Source organism: Cibotium barometz, chromosome 59 (assembly GCF_041138505.1).
Source record: "Cibotium barometz isolate CiBa-2024 chromosome 59, ASM4113850v1, whole genome shotgun sequence".
Classification (NCBI taxonomy): domain Eukaryota; kingdom Viridiplantae; phylum Streptophyta; class Polypodiopsida; order Cyatheales; family Cibotiaceae; genus Cibotium; species Cibotium barometz.
The window spans coordinates 2,198,947-2,225,000 of NC_141104.1; the positions used below are offsets into that span (position 1 = coordinate 2,198,947).

At 36.4% G+C, this 26,054-nt stretch overlaps 1 protein-coding gene across 1 annotated transcript; it reads right to left on the reverse strand.

The window, feature by feature from the left end:
• Window positions 1–22,745: 22,745 nt before the first annotated feature.
• Window positions 22,746–24,508, reverse strand: LOC147605373 (F-box protein FBW2-like). Its single transcript, XM_086793307.1, has 2 exons — window positions 24,219–24,508; window positions 22,746–23,293 (listed from the first exon to the last, which is right to left on the reverse strand). Exons 1-2 carry the CDS (start codon window positions 24,506–24,508, stop codon window positions 22,813–22,815), a joined length of 771 nt encoding a protein of 256 aa, XP_086649433.1. The 3' UTR covers window positions 22,746–22,812.
• Window positions 24,509–26,054: the final 1,546 nt, after the last annotated feature.

The following is a 26,054-nucleotide window of genomic DNA, read 5'->3' on the forward strand; positions in this document are numbered from 1 at the left end:
TTGCCTTATAATAGCTGCACCTGGTCTTTTTCTTGCCTTTATCAAGAGCTTGCTTAGACTTATTATTGCTACCTGTGGAAGGAGAAGAAGTTGTAGACCTATTAATAGGAGAAGAAACAGTGGAAGGGACTGCCTTACCACTTCTTCTCTGTTGGGCAGCAATAAATGCCTGATCAACTGCACACTGCCTAGCCCTGTTTTACCTGGACTGTGCTTCTTGCAAGAGCTTGTTGACTAAAGTATCATACTTGACAACATCAGGTCTGTTCTCAGAATAACAAGTCTCCACGTGGAAGCAAAAGTCTGATATGACTCAGGTAAAGCATCAAGAACAGTCTGCACAAGAGAATGATCAGGAATAATCTCACCTGCAGAAATCAACTGTTCCTTGAGATCTTTAATCTCAGCAAAGAAAAACATTCATGTCATCATCTTCCTGCATAATCTTCGATTCTAGCTCTTTACGCAGGTAAGAGATTTTTGCCTCGTTATACAAACCAGCTAGAATATCCCAAGCCTGTTTTGTTGTTTTAGCTGAACGAATATGTGGGGTGATGTTACGTTTGACAGAAAGTGCAATCAAGACATGAGCCTGCGCATCTTTACCATCCCAACGAGCTTGTTCAGCAGTGGGTAAAATAGCAGCAACAGTAGAGCTGCTAGAATCTGCAACATCCTCAACAGATCACACATCCACAAAACCTGGATGTACATCCATACCCTGCACAATGTTCCACACTCCTTTTGCAACCAAAACATGCTGCATCATGTATGCCCAAAGTGGGTGGTTGCTGTCTCCATCCAGTTTGTCATCAGTAGACAACATGCGAAATACATCATTGCTATTATCAGCCATGGCCACTGACTGAAACTGATGCAAAAGCTACCTGTAATGAAGCAAAGACTGAACAGAAAATAACTCGTGCTATGTAGCATGGTCCACAATAGAATACGTATGCCTGTTTTGCAAAAAACTGCACTGTCAAAATTTCTACACAAAATGACGAAAACACCTGTGCAAAACTTGAAATGCAAAAACGGAGCCCAAAACGACCTCAGATGCAATTTCTGAGAACGCAAAGCCCTCAGATGCAATTTCTGCAACTTTCTATGCATAAAATCAAATTTGATGAGAATAACACTTTTGAATTAAAAATAAATTTCTTTATGCATCTTTCTATATATGCATAAAATCAAAAATGATGAGAATAACACTTTTGAATTAAAAATAAATTTCTTTATGCATCTTTCTATGCATAAAATCAATTTTGATGAGAATAACACTTTTGAATTAAAAATAAATTTCTTTATGCATCTTTCTATGCATAAAAACAAATTTGATGAGAATAACACTTTTGAAATAAAAATAAATTTCTTTATGCATCTTTCTATGCATAAAAACAAATTTGATGAGAATAACACTTTTGAAATAAAAATAAATTTCTTTATGCATCTTTCTATGCATAAAATCAAATATGATGAGAATAACACTTTTGAATTAAAAATAAATTTCTTTATGTAACTTTCCATGCATAAAATCAAATTTTAATTGATAATAAAACTTTTGATATAAAAATAAATCTTTTAGAATGCACAAACAAAGGGGATTACTCTTTTAGAATAACCTAATGATAGACTTTAGTTCTACAAAATTTAAGAAAATTTTGTAGAACAGAGGGGATTACTCTTTTAGAATGCACAAATAGAGGGGATTACTCTTTTAGAATAACCTAATGATAGACTTTAGTTCTACAAAATTTAAGAAAATTTTGCCATAACCTCCTTTGTATGGCTGACCATTTCTCAATTTTTACATTCAATTTATGACTTGAATTAATCCAATTTGAATTCTAATATCTCTAATCTACTCCATTTTCTAAAAATCAAGAGAGTAAACAATGAAAAGAGTTTAATCAATCTTTTTTTAAAACTTTCTAGGATTAAGAAGGGCTGAATTGTAAAGAAGAGAAGGGGGTGGCCTTTTCATCAAGGCATAGCATCAGATTTTAATTCAAACATTTACAAAGCATAAAATTTAAGAAAACCATAGATTTAAAATTCACAATAAGCAAGAATTAAGCTTACATGGAGCTTGTAAGCTTTCCTTTGGCTTGAGGGATTGAGGGTTCTACTCTTGTTTGCAACAAGAGTGGCCACCAGTTCTTTTGGAGAGGATTTAGTCAAAAACAATTGAATTATCAAGAGAATTCAATGTATTTGAATTCTCTTGATAATTCACAATAAGCAAGAATTAAGCTTACATGGAGCTTGTAAGCTTTCCTTTGGCTTGAGGGATTGAGGGTTCTACTCTTGTTTGCAACAAGAGTGGCCACCAGTTCTTTTGGAGAGGATTTAGTCAAAAACAATTGAATTATCAAGAGAATTCAATGTATTTGACTTTGGGGAGGAGTAGAGTAACAGTGCATAAACACTATTAAACTTTTACAAAGGAGGAGGCTTCTATTTATAGGAAAAAATGAGCCTCTAACCAAGCAAACTGATTCTAGAATTTTCTAGATCAGTTTGGTTAATTTTTGTGGTCAGTTTAGCTCACTTTTTGGATCTAGTTGAAACAGGAGAGAGGAGAGATGAAATAGGTGCCTCCTTCATGAGGGGAATTCCCCACACTGAGGTGTCAAAAATGCATCATTTCTTCTAAATATCTCTTCTTTTTTAACTAATAACCTTGTTCTTAGTCAACTCTTCATCTTATGTGAGTATTTACTCATTTTTGGGGGATTTTCTTTTATTCTTCAATTTATCTCCTCCCTAAATTTGGATTAATCTTATTGGTCAATAGGAACCTTAATTGGAGTATAATTCAAATTTTTTTAAAAATCTGGACCCTTAGGCTAAGGTCCTTTTTCACTTTTTTCAATTAATACCAATTGCACATTGGAAAGTTATTTTTGAATTTCCGTTTCAAGGGAAACCATTTTAGACACTAGGAGGATTTTTATATCCAAAAATATCTTAATTTTGAATTACCTCTCTCTAGACATTTTCTCTCTCTAGGCCAAAATAGGGTAAAACAGAATCTTTCTTTTATTTCAGAGAGGGGAATAATTATAAGATCAGAAGGGGAGGTTCTTACACCTACACACCTCAAAAGCTGGAGGGAGGAATCTTACATCCTACCCCACTTAAAAAACGCGAGATATCCTCATCTCGCAAAATTAGAGGACAACTCTTTTCCTTAAGATCTAACTGATTCTGGGGTTCCTTATAGTCTAGTGAACCCAACAGAATCCTAGGATAAAGATCCCTTATATATAACTCATCATCAGATAACAATTCACTCAGATCATAACATTCAAATCCTTATCACCAAAAGGTCCATTAGACCGAACTTTCTATCCTTATCACCAAAAGGTCCATTAGACCGAACTTTCTATCTGAACAGTCCTCCATGGAAATTTTCAATTAAATAGATTTTTAATTTGACATCCCTTAACAGCAGCAATCTGTCAGCACAATCCACTAATCTTATAGTGATTTTTTGAAGTCATTAACGTCATTCCAGTTATGAACATCATCACAGAGACTCGTCCCATTAATTCCTCATTGAGGTTTGCTTAGCTTATTACATTTCAACCAAAATTCAGGAATCATCATTTTTCAATCATAGTCCAAATAAACTCATCAGTTCTCAACTAGAATTTAAAAATCATATCAACCACATTTGAATTCATCATCTGGATAGCATTTATGCTTATAATTACAAGTCTTAGATTTACTCGTATATACTACCAGTAAAGAGTTGTAGTTATACCCTCGGTATCCTCGGTATTATATACGGGTAGTCACGGTCCTTTGGAACTATAAGGTAAATACCATCATGTCTAGGTCTCAAGCAAGTCAGGGATTCCATGCAATTGCTGTACTTCCCTTTGAAGACACAATTACTAATTTAGGAATTCCACACTGAATACCAATTTATATGAATTTTATCACACAATTACAACCTTTTACTGCTTCTTCATAAATTTTTGACATTTTTGGCTTCTCGGTTGATCCACATTAGCCAATTTGCTCTGATACCAGCTGTGAGATCCCTGTCCCCACTACGCAATGAATTCAGGGGTGCTAGCAGCAAAAGTAGCACTTCTTGCGTGGGACAGGGTCTCACACTCTCGGGGCCTCGCCCATGGATATCCGGACAAGAGACTAATCCATTGGTTCTTCCAAAATCGAGAACCCGAAAAAACTTCCCTTGCTCGGAAAGCACGGGCGATTCCTCCAGGATAACTTTTCTCTAACGTAGTCAAAAGCCTTAACTAACAGAACTGATCTGATCGTACCCGTAAGTCCCAAGTCATCAGGGAAAAGGTTGCACTTGGATCATAGAGACCAACGCTTTTTTCCTCATTGAGAGGCACAGCTGTTGATTCTTTTCCATATAACAATTTTTATCCGAGATTTACTTCATCTATCGTACCATAACAAAATTGAGTCTCATTTTAGGGATCCATCGGTCCAACCTAACCCCATCTAGTCCCATGGGTTAGAGCCAACCGCCCAACCACTGTAGTGATGGGATCCAATCAAGAATTTGGTTAGGTTTTATCCCGGGTACCAGGGAAAAGAGTTTCCAGGCCCCCTAGCCGGATATTCATGCAAACTTAAAACTAGTAACACCACTTACACACCTGATATGAAATTGCCTTTTTCACAGATTCAGCTGTATTTAAAACAATCATTTAATGAAACCATTGTGTCACTGATCATAATCCTCCAAAATATCCGGTTGAATCCTTATTTCCAATCATTCCTTCATCGGTGTACCTATGGCATCATTGACAACCAGAACGCTCACCACTTGTCCACTCAGGGGCCTTTTCGATAGTTCCTAGCTCATAGTACCCGACAATATATTCACATATCAAAATGGAATCTCCGTTGAAGATCAGCAAGATCAACCAATGGATCCATATAAAAGAGCCATGGACTCAGCAAGGTCAACCAACCAGATCCATGCCCGAATTCAGAAAACAACTCTTAATCTTTGTTTCAATAGCTTCCACGATGCACGTGTGGGTATCGTCGGTGACCCAGAGCCCGAGCACCGTATGGTCTCAGCACCCTCTAGGATCCTTCGCAAGGTGACCTAGCACTTCACTCATAGGCCGCTTCCTTCGTCCCTCATCCACCGTACCGGAAGCTTACCATTTTAATTGAACCGAGGCTGGTCAAGACCTCGACCGACCTTGCTATGCGAGACATCCTCCATTGACTCTCCATCAGATGTTGCAACTTTATCAGATTGGTCTCCACGACCTCATTCACAAGACGGTCAAAATGCTTCCCCAACATTCTTGACGGAAAACAATCATTTAAAAATAGATCATAAATACAGTTTCTATAATGAACTCTCGCCTTTCCACATTGTTCCACATCAATCCACATTATTTAATTCCACAACCATTTCATAAGTATTCCTATTCTCATCCAATCACATCATTTTCATCACATCTTTCCTCAATTTATCCTCACCAGATCTCATCCACTCGCATCCACATCTCATCATATCACATTCATTCACATCTCATCCATTCGGACCACATCTCATTTACTCACAACTCATGAATTCATTTTACCTCACATCTCATTCATTCACATCTATCCCGATTCACATCCCATCACATCACATTCACATTCATTCATATCCATCACATTCATTCTCATCACCATTATATCACATCACTTCTATCCACATCATATCTCATGCATACACATCTCATCTCATTCATCCACATCCATCCAATCGTTCACATGTACGACTACTCATATCAATCCATACATTTATATCTATCATTTCACATCCACATATATTCATGTCACATCACATCACATTCTTTCACATACACATCTATCTCCGTTCTTTCACATACCTCCACATCCATTCTTTCACATACTCATTCACATCCATTCTTCTCATACACATCCTTATCCATTCTTCTCATACACATCCTTATCCATTCTTTCACATTCTCATTCACATCCATTCCTCACATACACATTCACATTCATTATCATCACATACATTCACTCACATCCCATATCAACCATTTACATTCTGACTCACATGACATGACATCTCATCCATTCATTCACATTTATTTGATTCACATCACATCTCATCACATCTATTCACCTCACATCTCATCACCTCTATTCGCATCACATCCATCCATCCATTCATTCCCTTCTATATGATTCACATCCCATCTCATCACATCTATCCACCTCACATTCTCATCACCTCTATTCATATCACATCCATCCATCCATTCATTTTCTTCTATATGATTCACATCCCATCTCATCACATCTGATCACATCTATCCACCTCACATTCTCATCACCTCTATTCATACCACATCCATCCATCCATTCATTCTCATTTATCTGATTCACATCACATCTGATCACATCTATCCACCTCACATTCTTATCACCTCTATTCATACCACATCCATCCATCCATTCATTCTCATCACATCTATTCACCTCTATTCATACCACATCCATCCATCCATTCATTCTCATCTATGTGATTCACATCACATCTATTCACCTCACATTCTCATCACTTCTATTTATATCACATCCATCCATCCATATTTCACATCTATCTGATTCACATCACATTCTCATCACATCTATCTGATTCACATCACATCTCATCACATCTATTCACCTCACATTCTCATCACTTCTATTCATATCACATCCATCCATCCATTCATTCCCATCTATCTGATTCACATCACATCTCATCACATCTATTCACCTCACATTCTCATCACTTCTAATTATATCACATCCATTCATTCCCATCTATCTGATTCACATCACATCTCATCACATCTATTCACCTCACATTCTCATCACTTCTATTCATATCACATCCATCCATTCATTCACATCTATCTGATTCATATCACATCTCATCACATCTATTCACCTCACATTCTCATCACTTCTATACATATCACATCCATCCATCCATTCACATCTATGTGATTCACATCACATCTCATCACATCTTTTCACCTCACATTCTCATCACTTCTATTCATATCACATCCATCCATCCATTCACGTCTATTTGATTCACATCACATCTATTCACCTCACATTCTCATCACTTCTATTCATATCACATCCATCCATCCATTCATTCCCATCTATCTGATTCACATCACATCTCATCACATCTATTCACCTCACATTCTCATCACTTCTATATTCATATCACATCCATCCATCCATTCATTCCCATCTATCTGATTCACATCACATCTCATCACATTTATTCACCTCACATTCTCATCACTTCTATTCATATCACATCCAATCATTCCATTCTATCTGATTCATATCTCATCTCATCACATCTATTCACCTCACATTCTCATCACTTCTATTCATATCACATCCATCCATTCCTTTCACATCTATCTGATTCATATTACATCTCATCACATCTATTCACCTTACATTCTCATCACATCTATTCATATCACATCCATCCATCCATTCACATCTATCTGATGATTCATATCACATCTCATCACATCTATTCACCTCACATTCTCATCACTTCTATTCATATCACATCCATCCATCCATTCATTCCCATCTATCTGATTCACATCACATTCATTTAAACATAGAATTTAAGAGAATTCTAATTTTTGATATAAAGATTCTTTACATGTCTATTTATGCAAAAAATCAATTTCAATGTGGGAATTACACTTTTAACAAAATCCTTTTATGCATCTATTCAATTTTAAGAAAAATAACACTTTTGAAATAATATAAATCCTTTATGCATCTTTCTATGCATAAAATCAATTTTAATGAAAATAACACTTTTGGAATAAAAATAAATTTGTTATGCATAAAATCAATTTTAATGAACATAAAATCAATTTTAATGAAAATAACACTTTTGGAATAAAAATAAATCTTTTATGCATCCTTCTATGCATAAATTTAATTTTAATGAGAATGACACTTTTGAAATAAAAAAAATTCTTTATGCATCTTTCTATGCATAAAATTAAATTTTGATGAGAATAACACTTTTGAAATAAAAATAATTTTCTTTATGCAACTTTCTATGCATAAAATCAAATTTGATGAGAATAACACTTTTGAATTAAAGATAAATTTCTTTATGCATTTTTCTATGCATAAAATCAATTTTGATGAGAATAACACTTTTGAAATAAAAATAAATTTCTTTATGCAACTTTCTATGCATAAAATCAAATTTGATGAGAATAACACTTGAAATAAAAATAAGTTTCTTTATGCATCTTGCTATGCATAAAATCAAATTTGATGAGAATAACACTTTTGAATTAAAAATAAATTTCTTTATGCATCTTTCTATGCATAAAATCAAATTTGATGAGAATAACACTTTTGAAATAAAAATAAATTTCTTTATGCATCTTTCTATGCATAAAATCAAATATGATTAGAATAACACTTTTGAATTAAAAATAAATTTCTTTATGCATCTTTCTATGCATAAAATCAATTTGGATGAGAATAACACTTTTGAATTAAAAATAAATTTCTTTATACATCTTTCTATGCATAAAATCAATTTTGATGAGAATAACACTTTTGAAATAAAAATAAGTTTCTTTATGCATCTTTCTATGCATAAAATCAAATTTGGTGAGAATACACTTTTGAATTAAAAATAAATTTCTTTATGCAACTTTCTATGCATAAAATCAAATTTTATGAGAATAACACTTTTGAAATAAAAAAAAAACTTTATGCATCTTTTTATGCATAAAATCAAATATGATGAGAATAACACTTTTGAATTAAAAAATAAATTTCTTTATGCAACTTTCTATGCATAAACTCAAATTTTAATGATAATAAATCTTTTGATATAAAAATAAATCTTTTAGAATGCACAAACGGAGAGGATTACTCTTTTAGAATAACCTAATGATAAACATTAGTTCTACAAAATTTAAGAAAAATTTACCATAACCTCCTTTGTATGGCTGACCATTTCTCAATTTTTACATTCAATTTATGACGAATTAATCCAATTTGAATTCTAATATCTCTAATGTACTCCATTTTCTAAAAATCAAGAGAGTAAACAATGAAAAGAGTTTAATCAATATTTTAATTAAACTTTCTAGGATTAAGAAGGGCTGAATTGTAAAGAAGAGAAGGGGGTGGCCTTTTCATCAAGGCATAGCATCAGATTTTAATTCAAACATTTACAAAGCATAAAATTTAAGAAAACCATAGATTTAAAATTCACAATAAGCAAGAATTAAGCTTACATGGAACTTGTAAGCTTTCCTTTGGCTTGAGGGATTGAGGGTTCTACTCTTGTTTGCAACAAGAGTGGCCACTAGTTCTTTTGGAGAGGATTTAGTCAAAAACAATTGAATTATCAAGAGAATTCAATGTATTTGACTTTGAGGAGGAGTAGAGTAACAGTGCATAAACACTATTAACCTTTTACAAAGGGGGAGGCTTCTATTTATAGGAAAAAATGAGCCTCTAACCAAGCAAACTGATTCTAGAATTTTCCAGATCAGTTTGGTCAATTTTTGACCATTTTTGGGTCAGTTTAGCTCACTTTTTGGATCTAGTTGAAACAGGAGAGAGGAGAGATGAAAATATCTCATTATTTGTAAGTTTAAAACTCATCCATACGTGAAATAGGCACCTCCTTCATGAGGGAAATTCCCCACACTGAGGTCTCAAAAATGCATCATTTTTTCTAAATATCTCTTCTTTTTTAACTCATAACCTTGTCCTTAGTCAACTCTTCATCTTATGTGAGTATTTACTCATTTTTGGGAGATTTTCTTTTATTCTTCAATTTATCTCCTCCCTATATTTGGAATAATCTTATTGGGCAATAGGAACCTTAATTAGAGCATAATTCAAAAAAATTTAAAAATCTAGACCCTTAGGCTAAGGTGCATAAAAGATATGCATAGGGACTTATATATAGAGTCCTATGCATAAAAGATATGTATGCATGCATAGAACTTTTACGAATATGGACATTGAGTAGAACTTGAGCCTATGTGCTAGGATTTAACCATGGAGGGAGAAAAGAGAATCAAAATTCAAACACACAGCACATATAATAGCCCTAAACTATTGCACTATTTTAATAAAAATATGTTACATCTTAATTTTTAAATATGAGAGATGACTCAGAATGATGTGCAAATTTGCTGCCCAATACTCTGTTGAAGTTTTCTCCTTAGCTAACCCTTGCACCAACTATGTAGGTATGAATGCTTGAGAAATGTAAAGGAGAATGATGATCCCACCATTTATTAAATAAGAAAGTAGCTATTAACCCTGCTTAAAGAGTAATTTTTAATTCTAATAAAATACCGTGTGCTTTCCTTTCTCTAAGCAAACCCCGACCAAGCAGCACCCTCTTTCGAGTAGTGGAAGACCAAGCCGAAAGCAAGAAATAATAAAGTGAGTCCAAATACAAGATATTTTACCTCTTCAAATTTTATATTACACTTGAAGTTAACTCTTCAAGAAAGAATAAAGTGAGTCCAAATACAATATATTTTAACTCTTCAAATTTATATTACACTTGAATTTAACTCTTAGGAAGTCAATTATTCTTATTGATATGATTGCTAAATACTTATAGAAAACAAAACACATTTTTACTACATTAGATCCCTTAATATATATGTGACCATGATTGAAACTTACAAGAAATCCCAAAATCCATAGAAGCAAATGCACCCATAGACAACTAGTACAATTATGATATGAATCTATAGATTAGTTACTCAAAGAGGTAAAGTTGGACTATCAACAATAGCTTATATCACTCGCATAAGTATGTTCTCTTGGATAGCCATGTAACATTGTCCCAAAAGAAAGCTAACATATTTGGTATATTCTAAGTAAATATCACTTACAAATAGCAATACCACTTATCAAATAGTCGATCTTGAAAGATTAACATAGAAGAAATCTTTGTAAAATCATGGGCCTTGGCATGGCAACCCACAACAAAAAAGAGCACAGTCACACCAAAAATTGTAATTTGTATATAGCCATATAAGCATGAGCCAAAACCATCCATAAAAAACACTCATGCTATTGTTGGGGGTAGTCTTTCTACCGCCTTGCAATGTTTGACTCAACTCTAGCTTGGTAAGTGTAGCCTGATGAACAAATTTGTGAACTTGTGTATGAAATCCTAGCACTCACAATCATAGTGCTTGTGCATGCAATCTAAGACTCACCAAGAACACAAAGTAAATATGCTTGCATGGTATATACTTCTTGTGCTTTATCTCTCTTTGTGTTAAGTCCATGATGCAAGTACACTTTGGATAATCTATAAAGTGCACTGCATGTGATTCCCTTGGGAATGTTCTTGTATTTATATGGAATATATGAGATTTATTTTATAGAATCACACTCTCACGGATCACTTCATCTTGAAATTGCAAACCTCTCTCGGGGCACTCTTTAAAACCTTTTCCAATCTTGGACCTCTATCACACAACTTGTCCATCTCTCCTTGATGGCCACACATGGCAAGGAACTACCATCTCTTTATTATTTTGAACACCATGCACCTCACCCTGGCACCTTTCACCTTCAAGAACAAAGCCTAAATTTATCAAACCGACTCTTTTCCTCGAGTTAATGAATTTTCCCAAGAAAATTTCCTTGGGGAATATCCAAGAACCCCAATAATTAATTTATCCACCTTCTAAGTATGAGATAAACCACAAAATCACACAAACTACTCCGCTACACCACATGGGTGTGTATGCCTACCTTTGAAGCAATGTGTGTCAACACTCTACAGCAAGATTTCCTCTTTCTTAGTTATCTATAAGTGCACCAAATCTAGATCTAGTTGTTGTTAAATAATGAAAGCAAGTGACCTTGCTAGATGGTGTTATTCTTTTAATATTTCAACACATTATACTTGAAAAAGACCTTCCTTCCAGGCACCCTATATGGGAGAACAATAACAATAGATGGTCCAGTCTCATGCAAAATGATCAAGTACCTTTAAACTAGAATGATCCGAGGGGAAGGGTCCCAACCCAAATTGCTCTCCAGCCCCAAAGCCATCATGGTTGCAAATGAAGTGACTACAGATAAAGAGCACATTTATGTAGCCATTAAGCACCAAGGGCTGAATTGTCATTCTTAATAATTCAAGCTTTAACAAACTATCACGATAAGAACTTTAAGCTTTTGATTGATTCCATAAGCACTCATTCATTTATATCACCTAGTTGCATGCAGAGTTAATACTAGAATAAAGGCTGGATAAACCAATGCAAGTTAAAATAGCCAGTGGGAAGCTCCTTTTCACTCACCCATGAGGCTGATAGGATCAAATTTCTCCTAGATGAGAACCTAACTGAGTGTCAGTTCAAGGTGTTGTCATTAGGAATTTATGATGAGATACTTAGAATTAATTGGGTTATCAAGCCGATATTTATTGTCATAAGGGAACTATTTCCTTTCTTAACCTCAACTAAAATCAAGTCCAAGGAAGTGGAGAGATGAGCCACCCGCAACAGATACTAACAACTAGTTAAGGCAAGTGAACTGTTGAAAAACTCAAGATGAAGCAAGCTATTTACATGATCAAGATAAATGTGGTGGATAAGTAATCCAACACTAAAAAATTAGAATGGCTGAGTAAATATGCTAACATCTTTCCAAGGATCTCACTAAGATGCTGACAGTCCGTGACATACATCACAAGATAAAATTAGTACTGATGGGGGGGCCCAAGCGATCTTATAAGATGGTATGCGAGAAACTCAAAGCATAATTAAGGCAACTTCTAGACCAAGGGTTTGTTTAACCTAGTGTCTCACCTTGGGGAGCACCTATTCTCTTTCAGAAGAAGAAGTACAAAACCCTCAGATTATGCATTGACTATAGGGACTAAACTAGTTAACTGCCCATCAAAAAATACAGACCCTATTCCCCATATTGAAGAGCTTCTTGACCAATTACATGGTGCCCAAATGTTTATCAAGATAGATTTTAAGTCTGGCTATTTCCAAATCAGGATCAAGTAACAAGATATTCCTAAAACAACCTTTAATATTGGCTATGGTCACCAATGCCCCAGCCACATTCAACTGGCTAATACAAGAAATTTTTAGAGAACAGTTAGATGAGTATGTGCTGGCATTATTGGTGACATCCTAGTATACTCTAAAGATACTACAGACCACGAAAAATATGTATACATGGTGCTAGAGATTTTAAGGGAACACAAAATCTTTACCAAAAAGAGTAAGTGGACCTTCTTCACGGATTGTATTGAACGCCTAGGCCTTATAGTATCTAAAGATGGGATTTCAAACTAAGGGTTAAGAAATAATCAATTGGCTAGAAACAAAGTCAGTAAAGAAGTTAGGGGATTTCTAGGGTTGATAGGGTGGTACATGATTTTCATATCTAGATACACCAAAATAACCACACTCCTAATAGCTCTTCTGAAGAAGAATGTACCTTTTTAGTGGACTCCGATGTGCCAAAGTACTTTTGACAAGTTAAAGGTAGCTTTGGTGAACTAATCATATTTTAAAGCTACCTTAGTTTGACAAACCGTTACTAGAAGTCATAAATTATGCTAGTGGATTTGCTATTGGAGGATTTCTTACACAAGATGGAAGGCTAGTAGACTACGAGTCTCAAAAGCTCAAACATCCATGAGAGAAATTATGTAATTCAGGTTTTGGAGCTACTAGCAATTCTTTATACCTTATGCAGACTATCTTCTAGGGAAAAGGTTCACATGGTCACACTGACCATAAGACCCTAAAGTGGATAATTACATCTAGATAAACTTAACATGGACTAGAGGAGAATCTGGATGCAGACTCTCTAGGAATTCGACTTCAAAATCACATATAGGCCAAGGAAGGAGAATGTGTTTGCAGATGCCCTCAGCAGAGGAAAGCATATTTAACAGTAGTAAGTATGATTTCAAATCTATTTTTGGAGGGAGTAAAGGATCGTTATACAAGTGACAAGTTCTTTTTACCAATTGTATCGCTGCTTCTACAAGAAAGTAAGGCCCTCAAAAAATAAATAAGGTACACGGATTTAGATTGAAGGATGGATATTTATATTTCAATGATCATTTATGTATTCCTATCATGGGATGATGGCCTAGAGAAAAAGATTTTGATTAAAGCACATGATAGTATATAATAATAGCAGGACATCCTGGAGAAATAAAGACTTATTTGACAATGAAGAAGATTTTCTTCTAGGCATGAATAAATAAAGATGTAATTCGCATGTCATCAAGTGCTTGGTGTGCCAAATGATTAAGGCTAAAAGAGTTAAAATACCAAGAAAGTAACCTCTTAATATTTCGTAAATAAATGGGAATGAATTAGCATGGACTTCATTATAGGATTACCTTCAGCTAATGCAAGGCATGAATCTATATAGGTGGTTATAAACTAGTTAACTAAGGTCACCCATTTAATCCTAGTCAAGAAAACCCATACAACCTTGGATATTGCCAAGATCTTTCTTAAAGAAATGTTCAAAATGCATGGCCTAACTAGGAGGACTGTGAGTGATATTGATGTGAAATTCACTTCCTGGTTTTGGATGGCCTTCTTTGCCATAGTTAGTACATCATTGGATCATCTCAACACTACTTACCATCCAGAGGCTGATGTGAATAGATAGAAAGAGTGAACCAAGTTATTCAAGACACATTAAGAGCCTACTATAGCCCATGAGAGCCACACATATGGACGAGCCAATGGACAAATAACGATCAGGATGTGAAATTCACTTCCTAGTTTTTTATGGCCTTCTAGAGACCAATGTGAACAAACAAAATGAGTGAACCAAGTTATTCAAGACACATTAACAGCCTACTATAGCCATGAGAGCCACATATATGGAGGAGACAACGGACAGATCGCAATCATGATGTGAAATTCACTCCCTAGTTTTGGATGGCTTTCTTTGACACAATTAGTACATCCTTGGATCTCAACACTACCTACCATCCGAAGACTGATGTGAACAGACAGAATGAATGAACCAAGTTATTCAAGACACACTAAGAGCCTACTATATCCATAAGAGCCATCCATATATGGAGGAGACAACGGACAGATAGCAATCATGATGTGAAATTCACTCCCTAGTTTTGGATGGCTTTCTTTGACACAGTTAGTACATCCTTGGATCTCAACACTCCCTAGTTTTGGATGGCTTTCTTTGACACAGTTAGTACATCCTTGGATCTCAACACTACCTACCATCTGAAGACTGATGTGAACAGACAGAATGAATGAACCAAGTTATTCAAGACACACTAAGAGCCTACTATATCCATAAGAGCCACACATATGGATGAGCCAAGGACAAATAGAACAAGTGAACCAAGTTATTAACATATTACGAGCCTACTATAGTTGTGAGCCATGGAGATGGATGAGCTATTTACATCTAGTAGATTTAGCATACAATGCTTCTCACCATCATAGCATTGGGATGTCCCCGTACAAATCTCTTTATAGATATAATTACCTTACACCTTAAACTGGTCTGACCTTATGATTAATGTTGAAGTGTCTAAGGTAAATAATTGATGAGATGGATAGAAGTAATATGCTTGGTTCTTGAGCTCTCCCCATCAACCCCACTTGTGGACTTCTCCTTGGTGCTTGAGCTCTCCATCAACCCCACTTACCAGCCATCTACACAAGGTTCACCTCTACACAAGGTTAGAAAATAGTGCTATAGGTTTGGAGTTTGTGTGTGCAATTTCCCCCTCAAGAAAAACTTGTGGACTTCTCCTTGGTGCTTGAGCTCTCCAGCAACCCCACTTGCCAGCAGTCACCTACTCCAAATTCACCTCTACACAAGGTTAGGCAAATCTATTCTTTAAATTTTTGCATAAATCTTTCTCAGGTATAGTTTGTACTTGTGTCCTTCATGTAAATTCTAATTTAAATTTTTGCTTATGATTTCCTTCTATTTACCCATTTATTTAATTTTTATAATAATAATAAATAGGAATAATCAAACTTATAGCCTTAGAATTAATTTTAGAGCTTTCCATTTAATAAATTACCTTCCTTTAACCTTTAAAAGTCAAGGATGTATAGTTTTATGCCTTTTATACTACTTAGAAAGGATTATTGGGTGAATCCCTTATCCAAAATTATCCCTAAACTTAAAAGCCATGCCTATTTAAATTAATGAATTAGTTGTTTGGTTCTAAGTCATTTGAGATTTATTCCTTATATTTGTGAAGTCTTAGGCTATGAAAATTTATTCTCGAATTTTAAAGTGTTCTTTGGATATGGTTTATATGCGAGAATTTTCCCTACTATATTTTACTAAGTTTTGTGCCTATGCAAAACCTTGTTGTCTAGTATTTGCTCTTACCATATGCTAAAAATATGATTTCTATACTTACTTTAACTCTCTACTTCTAAAATTAGCTTTTCAAGTTATGTGCAGAGTTAGAGGTTAGTCTTGTGCAAAAAGCAATAAAAATTAGCACTCCATGATAAGTATAGTGTCATATTGTAGAGATAACCTCTTTGCTATAAAAATAGACCCGAGAGCTAAAAATAAAAACCACCACTGCTATAAATAGAGTTTAATACTAAAAAGAGAAAATCTCCCAAGTCATTTAAGGTGTTGCTAATGATCAACTTGAATTAGAATCTTGAGATTTAAGACTGAGTTGATGGAAACTATGGGAAAATTGGCATGTATGACCTCCATTTAGGACCCTCAAGGAGAGGAAAGTTCTATCACATTACAAAGGTTCACATGCCATAGTGACTGGTTTTGATGCTAATGATCAACTTGAATTGGAATCTTGAGATTTAAGACTGAGTTGATGGAAACTATGGGAAAATTGGCATGTATGACCTCCATTTAGGACCCTCAAGGAGAGGAAAGTTCTATCACATTACAAAGGTTCACATGCCATAGTGACTGGTTTCGATGCTTGGTGCATGTTTTTACCAAGAAGGAATTTTCTGTAAAAGTGTTTTTTCCCATGTTACAGTGGTGGCCTTTATGGGTACCTCACAGGTGGGTGTAATGCCATGTGGTTGTTGTTGTTGGCCCTCTAGGGACTTCACACGAAGGCATTCCTCGAAGACCTCAATCTCCCTTAGATTGATGGCAAATTTGGATCATTCTAATGTACAAATCAATGAGGCATGTGGCCCTGATTTATACATTGGTGAGGTGAGTAGATCCCTTGATATTTTTTATAGTAGCAAGATCGAGTTGGTCTCCCATTGGTATTGTATAGTGGGGTGATAAGTAGATCCTCCATAGTGGCAATGACGGAATTGGGCAAATCTCTCGGTGGGCATTGTTGATTTTTGGTCCAATCTGAGGGTTCATACTCTCGTATGTCATGGAGACTTGGGCCTATGAGTACTTAGTGGACAACGACTTTATCTTTTTGTGAAGAGCTATTTTTATGACTTTTCAAGTGTAAAATCAAATTGAGCAAGCATGCGTGAGTGAAAGCTAAATGGAAAATTCAATTATGGGTGTGTGCATCAATCATTGAATCTAGGGACGAAGTGGCAAATTAAATTATGGGTGTGTGCATTAATCACCAAAACCGGAGACTAGGTGGTCAGGTGAAGGCTAACCCATTTAGTTGGATAGGGTTAGGCTACCTGACCACCAACGGATTTGGTGGGAGGTGAACGGGTAAACATTGGAAAGTGGGTGGTAGGGTGGACCCGAAAATACATGTACTTTCCAATCATCGAGACCAAAAGCATTTTTTTAAAAAGAAAATGGGGAAAATCTAGGAATCAACTTTATATTGTCAAATATTTAGAGGGATTAAGATAGAACATTTCCCTTCATAATCAAGAAATTAAACGTCCTATTGAGCATAGGGGAGCTGTCATTCCCTTCATTATGAAGAGGACATTTTTACTGGAATGAAATTCCTACCGTAAGGTCTATTCTAATGCAACTATGCTAAGAAAGTTGTTGGATTACCGAGCGATAGGATATTGATGTATGGAGGCCTGGAGTGAGTTCGCTCTACCCTTAGTTTAGTCTTCTGCTGTAATTTCTCTTTTAGTAGGGTGTAGGGGTTTCACAAGTTATATTGAAGACATCTCATGGGTGGGTTAGTCTTATGCTATGATTTCTCTTTTAGTAGGAGTGTCTCACAGGTTGTATTGAAGGCATCTCTACAATATGAAGGGGTCTCATAGGTTGTATTACATACACCTCTACAATATGGAGGGTGTGTGCCAAAGAAAGGGACATTCATTATTTCTATGTATTTTTATGATGGAAAGGAGATCCTTGTGAGATAGACGATGTTAGAGAAAAACGGGATGCCCTTTAGTTGCAAGTTAGCCTAGAATTTGAAACACAATTGAGAAAAATCCCATCACTTTTGGCTTCATGCGAATGTTTTATATTTAGGAAGGGAATCACTGCATTGTTGCTTGGATGTGTCAGTTATTTCACTTTGCTATCTAAGAGCACACACATTAGTGTGGTCTACACATTGATCCAAGACATGTGAATGTGATGATGTGAGTGAGATATCACTACTTGCCAACCTTCAAAGAATGAATATGTACTCCAAATTTCCTTGTATCTATAATTTACTAAAATGATGCTTTGTATCTATTTGACATACTAATATAGTGTTCCATGTTTGATTTTGGATATCAAGCCTTAATGTGTACGGTGTAGTATTATCAAAACCTAAAATATGTCTTGTTGAATGCATGATTTACTTACATGATGCTTTTTATCTATTTGACATACTAATATATAGTGTTCCATGTTTGATTTTGGATATTGTGCATGGCGTAGTATTATCAAAACCTGAAAGATGTCTTCGTGAATGCATCCAATATATGTAAATGTGATCCATTGACACGACAAGATGGTTTAGTCAAGTTGGTATATGAGGTAGAAAATTTATTTGACCCACATTCATCTATTTTTATTCTATGGAATGTATTGTACATGTCCAATACATGTGGTATAATCTGTAGGTTGAATATAAAAAGGAGAAAAAAGCTCTCAAATGACTTTAATAGTGTGTAGAAGTAGGCCAAACTACTAGGCCGCTTGTGATCCCTCCTCTATATAGTTTGAGGGAGTATTTTGAGGAGATAAAGATGGAGGAAATAAAGCATATTTTTAGTTTCTTTGAATAAGAATGGTGCTAAGGATAGTGAGGGAAATCCTGAGCCATATCTCCTTGATGCTACTAGTTATAGGCTTGTGTACATGTACTTATATTTTTTGCTTAAGGAACTTTTCTTTTGTTTACTTATTCTCCAATTTGTGGTGATTGTGACATGTAATCATTTATTATGTATCTATGAATAGATTTTTAATGTTTATTAAAAACAAGAATACAATTCAAGACTTGCCATTTCATTGTAAGAGTTGGCTAGAAAGCTCCAATAATGATGCATACATGTACCCTTCTTCATTGGGTGTTCTCAGTCCATATAAAATATCTAATTGTCCATGGTTGATAAATATGCCTAGAGGGCGAGTTCTTGTGAGAGAGAGGAATGCCTACAAGGCCAAAATGGGAGGGACTTTGGATCAACCTACAAATCCTCCACCGCTATAAGGTGGAATAATTTATCTTGAGTTTGGTAAGTCTTTATGCATTGTCAAATTCTATCTTGAAGAATTGTTTTATGTTATAAGTAGAAGAAACAATACCTAACTATCCAAAAGCCCAAAACCACCATCTTTAGATATTTTGTAAATACAAAAGCCAACACAGCTATTTTTTCCATCCAAGTAGTATGAGTGTTTCTCATATTTGATTCTTATGTGTTTTTCTTGATATCCTTAAGAGTGAATCTACATTTTTGTGGATGATAATGTTGATGATATTAATCCAATGGAGATGGATGATGGAGGTATGGGATGTTTAGGACTCCTTTTGCCATTCATAGAAGTCATTGGCATAGTTTTCTATGTGTAGTTTTTGCAACTTTAGGTTTGTTTGTGCTTCTGGTGACTTGTCATGTGAGAAGATGCCATCTACCCTTATTGAGGCATATGGTCAGTCTCCCTCCATGTTTTCTTGTGGTGTTGGTGACTACATCACCATGGGAGTGGATTTTTCACTTAACACAAGAAGAATCCCAAGTTTGCAAAAATCCATGAGTTTTTATTATCTCATTCTCAAGGCTTGAGAGAGTGAACTCGACAAGGCTTGAGAGTTAGATGGGGTGCCAACTTTATATTACTAGACTTGGCTATAGACTATGCCATGCTAGGGCCTGATGTGATGGCATGGCGGGATGAGCTTACATAGGAGCATGTTAGGCAAGGAGTGGGTGTTGCTAGTGCTTAACTTTCAGATTCCGGATTGTTGGTGTTACTTGCTTCTATCATAGGTGCATTGTATAGAAACTTAAATGATGCTTGCTTACTAACTGCATGACTTGGTTGCATTTTGATGAATTTGTCTTCACATGGTATATCCGTGTGCCTCATGGGTTGAGAGGCATATCATTTGACAGGTCACGGAGATATTTTGGTTGCAGTTTGATGAGTTTATCTTGACATGGTATATCCTTGTGCCTCATGGGTTGAGAGGCATATCATTTTATAGGTCACAGATATATTTTGGCATTTTGTTATTAAAGATCAACATCCTTTTGGGCATGCTAGTGTGTGTGAGTGTAGTTAGAGGTAGGATATCATTTTATCATTGTAGAACATGTGATAGTTGAAGATGTCATAGTTAGAGGTAGGATATCATTTTTTCATTGTAGAACATGTGATAGGATATCATTTTACCATTGTAGAGCATGTGATAGTTGAAGATAATATACTAATGTGCATAGAGTGTAATTAGAAATAGGATATGTGTCAATTTTTGTAATTATTACAAAGCACTGGTAAAGGTGCATACCTTTATATGGTGCATAGGAGAGGATACATACCAAGTCTTTTCTTGGAGAGAAGCAAGCAGTTCTTGGAGGTAAAAGGTGGATACCTTTATGCTCTATATGGTGCATAAGAGAGCATGCATGCCGAGTCTTTGCTTGGAGGTGAGCAAGCAACTTGTTTGGTGAAGGTGGATACCTTTTTGTTCTATATGGTGCATAGGAGAGGATACATGCCGAGTCTTCACTTGGAGGGGAGCAAACAGCTCTTTGTGGATGTTGGCATTGATTACATAGATCATGTCCTTACTCATTATTTGCCTCAGAGAGACGAAGAGGTCTCCAAGGTAATCTTTGATATTGTGAGCTTGAAGTGGCATGGATTAGAGTGTTGGTTTCATCCGATGTTTCTTGAAACTCTTGTTCCCTACTAAGGGGTTGGTCATGGAGACGGGGTGTGGTACCACCCCGCTTTTGATAGCATGTTTGGCTTCAAAAGAGCAAGCCTTGTTTCTCTTTTGATACGGATGGAGACATCATCGAGGGCATTATAACTCCCATTGTGCAGAGTGTTGGAGCCAAGAGGGCATGCTTTGATCTCATTTGTTCCTGTGGATACGGATGATGAAGACTATGAACACCCCCTAGGAAACCCTTTCGAGTAGTATTGTTCATATGGCTCTTCTATATAAATTATCTTCTATTGTCAACTTTTAGTGATTTTAGGTCACAACCTGTGTTATGCATAACATCTATCACGAAACATATTGCAGATAGTTGTTCAATCAAAATGATTGTCTCGATGTCATGCATTACACGCATGTGCATGGTCATTATTACCAACCAAAAATGTTGCAAGCTTGTATACATAGACATTTTCCCAATAGCCTCCCATGGTGCCACTGCTCCACATATTGGTATGTACACATCATGCATGTGTTCTATGTGCATTTCAATCCCATGAGACATATACCACACGTTCAGAGCAATTGGATAACATTCACATGTCATATCTTTGTGGACTATTAAAAATACAACAATCTTCTCAATAAGATTGCTAATACAATTAGTGCCAACTCAAATTAGACATCAAAGCGATGGAATCAATCTAATTTAATAAACTAAAAATTCATTGATTTGAGGAGTCTCATAACCTCCACATTTAGAGGTAGTGAAGCCGCCATGTTTGCTTCCCTATCCCCTAAACATACCACTAAATAATGATCCTTTGCATACATTGTAATTCTGCAATTGCATCTTTAGAAAAGAGATACAAAGCCACTTCATAAGAGGTTTGAAGGCATTATCTAGTTATAGTCCCAAAGATTGATGCCAACATAGGACCCCACTTCAACAACCTCCATTGGATGTGTTGAACCATGCAACAACGAGAGCCAAGAAAAATACATAAGTCAAATCCTTGACAAAAAGAGAGGTGGTTTGTGAAGTCATCTACACTTTGATATGATATAATACAAACAGGTAAATAAGGTGTTATCTTGAAAATAGTTCTGACAGCATAAACACACATTAGTATACTATAACACTGGGACTACGTAAAAAGAACACATTTAAAATACATAATCTAAGCAAAGAGAGATTATTTTGATGGGCTTAAAAAAGTTGTTGAACCCTAAACCTACATTCTATAAAGCTACACAAATGCTTGTACACCAAATTCTGAATATGATGGTATGTGAGATGTACAATAGGACAAGGGTGGATGAGAGCCTCCCCAAAAGCAGGTGTAGGCAATACATATTACTCTTTTGGTTACATGTTATTCAAAACTTAAATATTACTCTTTTGGTTACATGTCATTCAAAACTTCCTTGTCATTTAATTTCATACATCTTCATCATTCAGACCCAATTTCAGCCTGCGGCTCAACGTAAAGTTTTTCGGCATACTCTTCCATGAATTTGTCAAAGGCAGCTGCTCTAGCCTTGTTATCAGGGATCTCAATCTTGAAAACAAGTTGGTAAGTCATATCAATCCAAATCTCAAACGCCAAGACCTCTAAATCCCTGCAACTTTCCAGTATGGCTCGCACACCACTTTTCACAAACACTCCTGCAGGCTCTATCACTAGAAGATCCTTCAACTTTGGCATGTATTGGGCAATGACTAGGCAATGCTCATTGCTATTTGCGTATACATTGAGAGATGTAAGAGACTTGCAATGTCGTCCGAAAGCTTCAATGCCTACTTTTGTGAGCTCAACACAAAAACCTACATCCAAAACTACGAGGGAGGGTAGCTTGGGTGCAAGTTCACATACTTCCTCGTCAGTAATCCAAGCATTACTAATGCCAAGCTCCTCAAGTAACGGCCCTGCTCTGCAATATCAACAGTAAGGGAGATTATTAGAGTGACGCCTAAATATATATCATAATTTGAAACATTACAAAAAGAAAAAGATATCGCACACAAAGCTATTTTCCTTGATGAGGCTGCTGAAGGGTGCAATCTTGTGCCAACTATAAGCATTGCGTCATGCATACTCATAGCATCAGCTCCCAAAATAGGAGAAGGTCAACCTATAGGAGCATGTCTACCATTTTCTGTACATACACTAATAGCAATGTCATATTCATATATGCTCGAGGAGTCCCAACATAAAATTATAAAACATGCAAAAAAGGCTTCTATGAGCAGCACGTCTACCTTTGCATTGGCATCTTCATGCATACATGAACATGCTAAGTGCAACAAGTCTATGGAATCTTCATACATAAAGAGCAACAAGGCTGAGTTTCTGTGTAGAATCGGTGTGTACCTTATCAATCTCATGGCCATATGTTCAGCAACATATGCAAAGTTTTATATCTACCTTCATAGGACATGCTAGATTTCTGTGCGCAACATGTCCACCGTTGTATTGGCATCTTGATGCATAGAGCAGACACCAACAAGAAGCTATGAAACACATCATGCTTGCCAGGTTTCTATGCACCGCAGAATATGTCTGCCTTTCTCAGTTAGTACACCATGTTTCTGTGTGAAACATGTGTACCCCCTTGGGCATGCATCTTCATCCATGGACCAACCTGCAGGCCAGGCTTCTATGTGGGGAACATGCCTACGTTGCCATTGGCATCTCCACACATACACATCGCAAACCAGCATGCTAAGTATCTATGTCATGCTGCGTTTCTGTCACAGAAACCAGCAAGGGTGAGAAACCATGGCCAGATGGTTAAGCGAGATGTTAACAATGACGGTTGTGTGAGAGATGTGAGGAAAGGTTAAGAGACGACTGACCTTTCGGCAAGGAGCTGCAAGCCTGCTATGTTGAGGTCGTATGTGTCAATCTGTGGGAGACAGATAGGGTTCGTCCTCGTCCGTGGGATGAAGAGGTGGAGCAATTGCAGCGTGGTGGGGCAGAAGCGGGAACCGTCAATGGTGTGCCAGAAGGGGGGCTGCCGGCTGAAGGCATGCCACTGCTTGCATACCAAAGGGAGAGTGCCTAGCTTGTCTCTCAAAGGCACCTTGTCCAGAATGGCTAACGCTAGGTCGTCCGGGAGAGACTGGAATGGAAAAGAAGCACCCATATTATTGACCAGAACACACACACACACACACACACACACACAGAGCGCGAGCGAGCCAGAGAGACAGAGAGAGAGAGAGAGAGACAGAGAGAGAGAGAGAGAGCGAGCGAGCCAGAGAGACAGAGACAGAGACAGAGAGCGAGCGATTAAGCCTTGTGCTTACCCTGGCCTTATATAGAGTCGCTTGCCGAGCCCTTCATCGTCTCGCAGCCGGGTGTTGGCAACACGAAGCCTGCGTTTTGGAGAGCCCGCGAGCCGAGAGCGGTTTTCTGTTTTTTTCCCTCCTCTCTTTTATTTTATATTTTTTGTGGGGGGTTAAATAGTTAAATTCCATGTTAATCTTCCATCTTATGGTAGATTTTGTAATTTGGAAATAGTGTAAAATCATGTTGCCATATTTTCTTTTGTGGGTGGGTTTTGTAAACTTTGTGTAAAATCTCGTTACCATATGATGCATGCATGAAAGGACTCTCTCTCTCTCTCTCTCTCTCTCTCTCTCTATATATATATATATATATATATATATAAAATTTATGTTGAATTCTTTGTATGTTCAAACTATTAATTTTCATTTTCAAGGTGTGGTACTTATTGTGTTATAGTGCTCCTTATCTCCAAGGCCAGGGATGCCCCTCAAAAGAGAGGCCTCATCACCGTTATAGTGGTAGATATTGAGGCGTGGTAGTTATTTATTTATAGTGGTAGATATTGAGGCACGGTAGTTATTTATTTATAACTAGTGCTCCTCATTTCCAAGGCCATGGAAGCCCCTCAAAAGAGAGGCCTCACAACCATTATAGCGAGTAGCAACTGTACTTTCATTTCTATGGATGGAATTGGAGATAACGAGCACAAAGCCATGTAACCAAGGGTGCACCCCTACTTTCATGGCTACGGATGGACTTGGAGATAATTAGCACAAAGTTGTGGTCCAGGAGTACATCCTTCTCATCATTAACACTGCAAGTTCCATGCAAAAGTAACACTTCATGCATTGGTTTTATGGAAAATCAACATATGGAATGTCTTGAGGGCAACAATTATTGCACGCCTCTTATCATGATCTTCCTTATGGCCTTGCATCAATGCATCTAGAGTATACTTCCAGCCTTTGGTTGAAAACATGCTACAACAAGAGAAGAATGCAAACTTTAGATTAAAACTTTTTATTTTTCAAAGCTTTCAACCCTCTACTTGAGAGATTCTCTAAAGCCATGAAAGTAGGGGTGCACCCTTGGTTACATGGCTATGGAGTGTTTTGTTTAGAGAGGCTCCATGGTAGGCATCCGTACACCCCCCTCAAAGTGCTTCTCCATAGTAGTGAAACCAAGGGCGTTTCCATAGCAATGAAATCATGGGTTTTCTGTTTCTCTCTCTCTTTTTCCCTCTTTTTTGGGTTGAATAGTTAATTCATTTTTAATGTTCTCTTATGGTAGATTTTTGTAAAGTTTTGTGCATTTGCCTTATAGCTAGTAGATTATTTGACAATAGTGTAAAATCATGTTGCCATATTCTCTTTTGTGGTAGATGTTATATACTTTTGTGC

What these genes read in the sequence shown, in the direction of transcription:
- LOC147605373 (XM_086793307.1), bottom strand. Translation starts at nt 24,508, where the DNA reads ATGGGTGCTTCTTTTCCATTCCAGTCTCTCCCGGACGACCTAGCGTTA. An exon ending in TTGCAGCTCCTTGCCGAAAG is followed by an intron (nt 23,294 to 24,218) that starts GTCAGTCGTCTC and finishes TTGATATTGCAG; the next exon opens with AGCAGGGCCGTTACTTGAGG.